Consider the following 8,141-nt stretch of genomic DNA (forward strand, 5'->3'; position numbering starts at 1 on the left):
TCTGTGTGAGACGTAGTTGATGAGCAGCATCAGGTATGCTCAGCAGCATCATGCCAGCTTGCAGGCAGGTTTGGACATGTAGTGAGGACCCCAGAGTCTAGTCACCCCTCACGGTGCCTGAGTAAAATCTCACAGGATAGACCATCGCCCTCTTAGTGCTTTGGCATCACATTACCCATGAACAATCCCCATGATGGTATTTCTGGTCCGCCAATAACATCCATTAGCTCCTGAATAAAATAATATCAATAACCTTTAGGAAATACCTAATCAAATTCTCTGTAGTGTATGAGAAATGTAAGTACCTGTTTTTGGAATGCTTGTGATTTTATTTTGCTTTGTGAGATATTCTAACATAGAAATAGCCTGTATTCATATTTATATTATTTATAAATTGTATACAAAGAGAAGCATGACCATACACACTTCTACTCAACATAAACACTACCCCCATGGTTGGTTTTCAGTACGCTGTTTTATTGGTGCCCCGTTGCCAGTGATGAACATGAAATCTGTGAGGTTGAACAGTTACACAGTTCACTTATTTGTGTCTCTTTGACGTTGGAGTCATTCTATGTGATGACCATGTGACGTACACACTGAGGGAACATGTATCACAGCAGACAACCACTCCTCTGTGCTGCCCCTCAACCGTTTCCTCCGCCTCCTCATCCTGCTGCCTCTTCTGCGTCTCCTCCTCCTCCACCTCCTCCTCTGAGACGCTGAATCCTCCACCACAGCGACAACAGTATGTGTACACACACTCATCTGAAAAACACAATCTTATTTTAGATAGAAAACTATAGATTCACCTGCTTGGTTCAGTGAATATGCACTCTTACAGGTATTATGATAATGTAACGTTCTTTAAAAACTGAAATCCAGTAAATGAGATTTGCCTTTATTCATTATTAAAATTGACAACAATTATTTGAATTTACAGCCAAAAGAGTCTGAGACTATCGTCTCATTCAAGAGAATGGGAAGTTTCAAATCTAATACCAATTCATTAGAGATGATCATATCAGCTTAACAATGTACAGTCCAATCTTTGAGCATGACTTTCACATTATCTTATTATTTTCTTTATTGACAGCTTATATATATGAGCTGTCACGGACTCCACGGACTCCATGATCTCTCAATGTTCCACAGAGCCTCCTGTGATGTGAAGTGTCCCCATAAAAAATCAGTGTGGATGAGGTCAGGTAAATGTGGAGGGCAGTCTATAAGAGTCAGGACTCCCTGGTCTTCTCTGGACTCTGAGGTGTGTTAAGGCTCATTGGGCCTCACCTCTCAATACCTTCTTACTTTTTTCTCTTGACTTTGCTCTTAAGAAAGTTTTTAAGAAAACTCTACATCTAATTCATGAATTCATGAATGTCTAAACAAAAATGTAAATATGGTGGCGCGCTGAATCAAATTTTGTAGTGTCAGCAGTAGACACAAAATGACAAAAATAACGATACGTGGGATACAGTAACGTGCTGTATCTGGAGAAAGTCGCACAGTTGAAATAAAAACAAATAGTTTGATCTCAAATCTGATGGCAAAAGAAATATTGTCAAACACAGAAGAGAGAGGGGGAGGAGAAAAGAGAAAGGGAGTGGGCAGGCTGCACAGGGTTATTTGATCTCAAACAGCGCATCATTGGAAACACAGCACTGAGGGTGAACCCTCAACCGAGCAGCTGTGGATAAACAAACCCCAGCCTGACGGGACCAGACATGCCAGGCCGGGTTCGTACAAAGTGTTTTACATAATATTCAGGTTCAGGTCGGTCACATTGACTGGGCAGATTTTTTACACTGCAGATTTCCATCAGGGACAGAGTAAAACAAACTCAGTGCATTTTACTTTCACTGCATCAGGCCCAGGTCAGGTTGGGATGCAAAAAAATCTGAATGACTCAGGCTCAGACAGAAAAAATAACTCCTTCTCCACAAACATGCAAACTAAAGGTGTGGCCTGTCTCTGAAGAATCTTGGAGCTTCTCAGATCAGTGCAGGTGTCCGACTCCAGAGTCGGCAATACACCTGTGGACCTGAATAATCCCACCACCCTGTTTCACTGTGGGTTTGATTCCCTGAGGGATCATTCTCTCTCTTGTTCTTTTCTCACCCTCCTATTACTAATAATAAAGAATAATGCATTTTATTTATAGACGCCTTTCACAGCACTCAAGGTCACCTTACAAGCCAGAGATGAAAAAAGACACAAAAAAAAACAATCAATAACATTAACAGTGAATAAAACATTATGTAGGGTGGCCAAATGTAAAACAATCAGGCTGAATACGCCAGTTTAAAAATGTGGTTTTGAGACAGGTATGAAAATGGAGAGGGTCAATGTTACGGATGTTCCTGAGTTCTAGAGGCAGGGAGCAGAGCAGCTGAAGGCTCTAGATCCCATTGTGGCCAAGCGGGCAGGTGGCACAGTGAGATGGAAGAGGACCTGAGAATGCGGGAGGGTGTGTCGATGTGCTGGAGTTCAGAAAGGTATAGAGTAGTGAGATTATGGATGGTCTTATTAAAGGCGAGGGGCAGAATCTTTAAAACAATGCAGTGTTTGACCGAGAGCCAACAAAGCTGCTGAAGGTCAGGAGCGATGTGATTAATGGAGGGGGTTCTGGAAATGATACGAGTGGCAGAGTTCTGGACTAGTTAAAGTTTATGAAGGAATTTGTGAGGGAGACCAAAGCTGCAGTCACCAGTGCAGGATGTAATCAGGGTGTGAGCAAGAAGGGCGGCACTGCTGGGTGTGAGGGACGGGCGGAGATTTGGTACCAATAAGGTTCTATCACTTGCAGTAGAACCAGGATTGGATTTCTTGTAGGCAACCAGAAAGGGAGGTAGGCAGGAGGATAGAGGTAGGTTTGGTGGACAGGTTGAGCTGTGTGTCATCCGCATAGCGATAGAAATTGGTGTTAAATTTACAGAAGATATGGCCAAGAGATCAACAGAAGGGGCGCCAGGACAGAACCCTGGGGAACAGCAGCAGGGACTGGAAATGGCTGGGATTTGACAGATTTGAGTTGGATGAACTGAGTGCGTATAGAGAGATAAGATTTAAACCAGTCCAAGGGTGTGCATGGATGCCAATGGAGGCTAGTCTATTAAGGAGAATATTATGAGAAATGGTGTCAAAGATCAAGGAGGATGGAGGAGAGAGTCCAGAGTCAGCTGCCACTGACACACATCTCAAACTGAGAGGACACTTAAAAGTCTGACTTTGCTCAGATCAATAATTCAAATATTTCTTCATCATTTTACATAACTTTTTGTATTTGTAAATGCCTTAGAATACTCAAACCTTCTGATTATTTTAAAACATTTATGTGAAAATATTAGAGATTTGTGTGGTGTGTGTGTTTACCCTGGTCCCAGGTCATGTCCTCCAGATGGACTGTAGAGTCTACAGGCCAATCCTGTTTCAATTCCTGGGCTGAAGAAGCATTGGTTCAGCATTATTATAACAGCAACTGCTGTGAACACTGATGTCTTCTAGGGCTGCACGATATTAGAAAAACATGCGATATGCGACAATCGTGTTCAATATCGCGATGACGATACGACTAGCAATACATAAACAGTGCCTGGCTACAGACGAAGAGCCAATGGACAGCTCCACAGCTGGGGAGAAGGCACACAGCCTGGCCGCAGCGCCACCAAGTCCAGGGCAGACACCAGGGAGCCATGCACAGCTCCACTAAGCTCACTTACAGTGTTGATGTGGGGTCTTTTCATATATGTTTGGACTCTGGAAAGTTTTTTTGTTTTTTTTTACAGTTTTTACTCTGTCAGTCATTAAATGCTCCTCTCTATGTCTCTCTGCCAACTGCGTCAAACCAAACAGAGCGTACGGGGGGGGTCATAGATCATAAATAAGCTTTGCAATTCTTTTATATAATCAACTGCTCATAGTGATGAATCTGACTCAGGACAAATGTGATCACTAGAGGTTTCCACAGTAGAATTTAGTCAGGAGGAGGCGGAGCGAGATCTGACAGAGCTGCTCCGCTCTCATAGATATTCGACACATCGTGCAGCACTAATGTGTTCACATTTTGAATTCAGAGTCTAGATGAGGTGGGACCACAACGTAGTTTCAACACTTTAGAGTGCAGTTACTGACAGTTTCACATTTTGCTCTACTACAAACAAGATCTTGAAATGTGATTGTGCATTAAAAAGGTCATGATATGATTTTTTTGAAAAGAATCTCCCACTAACTGGCAGCAAGCTTACTGAACTTTCATGGTCTTAGAGCAAAAAAGTTCCTTGGTTAAGTTTATATAAAAAATATGATTCTAAAATAATAATTTCTGAATTAGACTTGCTGTATGTAAGTGTAAGGCAAACTATTTTCATCCCTCCCTCCCTCCCTCCCTCTCTCCCACTATCTGTTGTGTGTTAGGGTTGCACAGGGCTGGAGCCAATCCCAGCTGTTGTTAGATGAGAGGTGGGATAAACCCTGAGCAGGTGGGAGACAGTATACGCACCACAAATGAAGTTACTTTTGGAAAGCGAGGCCCTGGTCACTACACTGCCCACACAAGAATACAGCAGGCAGAATCTTAGTGGATAGAAAATTATAAAGGGATGGGCTTACAGATTTTCACAGACAGATTTTTCACAGTTCACTCCTGAGGAAAGAAGGAGTCATTATCAAGTTGTACGGCCTGACAGTGATAATGACTTTGAACCATGAATAATTAGTGTTAAACTTTGCTTGGGTTTTAATTAGCATGAGGAATAATTGCAGCTACACTTGTGATAATTTGAAATAGGATAAATGAGGAAGAGGCTGGAGCTTTCAGGGAGAATGTACTCATGTTTACTGAGAGAAAACAAAAACATATTTTATTTTATATGTTTTTCAAAATTCTATGACTTTTTTTTTTAATCCATTGTATGTGTTGAATCCAAGCTGACTACAGCTCATTTCAGTTCCAAGTCTAATAGATTACCTCTTTCGCAATTGTAACTTTGTTTAGTTTAGTGCTATATGATAAAAGTTTCTTATTATACATGAAATAATGGTATGTCATACCGCTTGTGGTCTGGACCGTGCAGCGGAGATGAGGAGCACACTATCACACACCCAGATTCTTTTTAATTTTCAAACTTTTCCCAACCTACGCTGCCACTAGTGATATCAAATGAGTCAATATGTCAGAGTTTGTGTCTCAAGAGTTTTATACAAATGTTTTTTAAATATGCAGTCAGACTTTCCAACACATGTAAGCAGATTTGATGTGTTTAATATTGTATTTTTACATTTTTCATTTAGAACCTAAGATTTGTATTGGCACTATAGTTATACCCAGCTAAGTCCACCTACTTTTCTGTGTGTCTGCATCAGCTCCAGTATTATTCCATATATTCCCATGCATTATCCCAGTAAAACATGATGTCCTACCTCTCCTCTGCAGGTCATACTGTCTCCTGGTGTCCTCGTCGCTGAGGATCCTCCAGGCTGCATCAACTTCCAGAAACTTCTTTACACCAGCGTCAGCCTCTGAAGAACACTCACCCCTGAGACGGTCTGGGTGGTACTGTGCACAAACACATACAAATATTCATACTAAAAAGGCTGTCATTGTGGAATGTATTTGATTTCCCAAACTTGTGGCTACTGAAGGCTCATAGTATCTACAGCTAAAATTCAGAATGAAACACTGAGCACAGACTTTGTTGGATTTTTTGTTAATATTTGACCATGTAATTATGACTTTAGAGCCACTGTGATCAGGAGAAATGACTTTTCTTCCTCTATTAACATGTGCTAATGAGTGTGTGTGCGCTCTATTAAGACAGACTTGAGAAATATATAAGAATGAAGGTAATAATACTGAACTAATTATTCACATTTCAACAGTAGCTGATTCTTCCTGAATGAACCACAACACAGGAAAACAATCTTTTTCATCAGTCAGATGTGACTTGTGTTTGGGCTTAGCTTGTACTGTGCCTTTTATTTAATAGATTCAAACACTTTAGAGACACTAGAATGTTGGAGCAGTTGCTTTGTACAATCAGGCAGCGTGGTGTGTTTACCTGTAAGGCCAGCTGCTGGTATCTGTGTCTGAGCTGCTGGACTGAGTCTGAGGGGCTGGCTCCCAGGACAGCATACAGGTCCTTCTTTTGTGCTTCACACATCCCTGCTCAAGCACAACACTGACATCACACTAATGCATCTACACAAACATCTGCTGACAGAGCTAATGCATCACAGGGTCGAGAGCTGCATGTGGTGCATATACAGTACAAAATGACAACGATGTGCTTGAAACCTGCCTGGTCAGTGCAGGGTACAAAGGTCACAGGCCACGACAGATAAACTCCTTTAAAACAAAGTATTCTGAAAAGTCAGAACTGCAAACGACTGAAGAGTGGAGACGAACATGAGATTTACTGTCGAAAGCCCTTTACAGACAAGACTGGAGACTTTGATCCGGACCTTTTCAGCAGTTTGCCTTTCACACATGCTCAGACATGTACACAACAGCAACAAATCCTCTGCAGGATTCAGGTGAGGGGTGGTGCAGCAGACAGAGGCAGGACGCGACATATTAATTCTGCTGCAGAGACTGGGTGACTTTGTTTACAGCACATCGACACCAGCACCAGCATCCCTCTTGACATCTTTGTCAGAGTCTTCTATAAATATGGCACCACTTTTTCATCCTGATCTCATTCTGGTATTTGTGTTCACATACACATGTCCTCTGGACAGAATCTTTATTTCTTCATTTCTTCATTCAGTCAACACTGAATTCACTTGTATCTTCTTTTTATCTAATCCCATGGAATGTCTGGTAAAAAGGCTACACAAATAAATGTGCTGTTGTGTATTATGATAATTATCATTAATGAATGTTCATCACTGTTGGAGGCAGAGCGAGATTTGAGGGAGCGGCATTGCAATTCTCATTGACGGAAAAAACCGCCAGCAAACTAAATATCTTTAATTTATCATCTACGGCATCAGGCCTCCATCTGATTGGCCAAATATATTGACCTGCAGAGCGTGAATGCATGGCACATGGAACACCATCTATGATAGATATCGTGCATGTTTTTCGTGTTGACCACATATTTTCCATATATTGTGCGGCCCTAGTTTACATATCATATCGTATCGTATCGTAAATAATCCATGGATTGTGTTTATGTGGTGCTTATCAACAACTAAAAGCACAGTACTGGTCACATTCACCCATCCACACACATTCATACAGAGCTTTTATACCCAGTGCTTTTCCTGTCACACACCATCACATACTGTCAGCACAGCCGCCAGGGACACAGTGAGCTCAGTATCTTGCACGAGGACCCTTTCTGCCTCTTGAGCTACAGCTGCCTGTGCTGTGATGGGTATTCTCTCCATCCTGACATTTTACAGACCAATTGGTTTCTACTCATAGTTTTAAAAAATGTATTATATTGTTTTACAAGAAGATCAACGGATGGACACAATAACTGTCCTGTACATACATTACAAATGGAAATGTTGAAGTTATTAGTCTAGGACTGTGAGCTTATGATCTTAAGATTATAAGAATCATAAATGGACATTAACATACACAGAGATGTGCTCAGGTCGGAAGGAAACAGCTCGGTCACACAAGTAAAGATGAACCGTGTGAAACCAGCGTTGAACGTTCACGAAACCGGAAACGTTGTATTAAATAGTAACGTAGACGTGTTATCATCCTGTCTTCATCTTTCTCCGCTCAGAGTCTCACTTACCTTAAAAACACGTCTGTCACCTGAGGGACAACATTGCGTCCAGCCGTATTATGAGTCCCCCTACAAACAAGCGGTGTTTCTGGAGTTCCGCCACTGACGACTTCCTGTTGATTATTTGTCCTCTTTGGAATAAAAGTACGACGGAGGATAAGTGACATATTGGAGAAAAAATCTGACAGTCCGCGAATAAGATCATGATATTACATTTGTAGAATAGTAATTGCGAATAAAGTTATTATATTATGAGAATAAAGTTGCAATTTAATAACAAAGTCTTATGAGAAAAAAGAAGCAATTTAATCGGGAAAGGTCTTAATGTTTCAAGAGATATAAAGTTGTAAAAGAATCAAGTTGTTATTCAATGAAATGAAAAGCATGGACTTTTTA

General features: G+C 41.2%; 1 protein-coding gene across 2 annotated transcripts; it reads right to left on the reverse strand.

Annotated features, from left to right (window-relative positions):
• Positions 1 to 456: 456 nt before the first annotated feature.
• On the reverse strand, positions 457 to 7,889 carry dnajc24 (DnaJ (Hsp40) homolog, subfamily C, member 24). Of its 2 annotated transcripts, XM_020078757.2 has the most exons (5): positions 7,755 to 7,889; positions 6,060 to 6,163; positions 5,422 to 5,557; positions 3,376 to 3,444; positions 457 to 768 (listed from the first exon to the last, which is right to left on the reverse strand). In XM_020078757.2, exons 2-5 carry the CDS (start codon positions 6,159 to 6,161, stop codon positions 542 to 544), a joined length of 534 nt encoding a protein of 177 aa, XP_019934316.2. In that variant the 5' UTR covers positions 6,162 to 6,163; positions 7,755 to 7,889; the 3' UTR covers positions 457 to 541. The 2 variants fall into 2 exon arrangements, with proteins under 2 accessions (XP_019934316.2, XP_019934317.2); XM_020078758.2 differs by lacking the exon at positions 3,376 to 3,444.
• Positions 7,890 to 8,141: the final 252 nt, after the last annotated feature.

This window comes from Paralichthys olivaceus, chromosome 7 (assembly GCF_024713975.1).
Source record: "Paralichthys olivaceus isolate ysfri-2021 chromosome 7, ASM2471397v2, whole genome shotgun sequence".
Classification (NCBI taxonomy): domain Eukaryota; kingdom Metazoa; phylum Chordata; class Actinopteri; order Pleuronectiformes; family Paralichthyidae; genus Paralichthys; species Paralichthys olivaceus.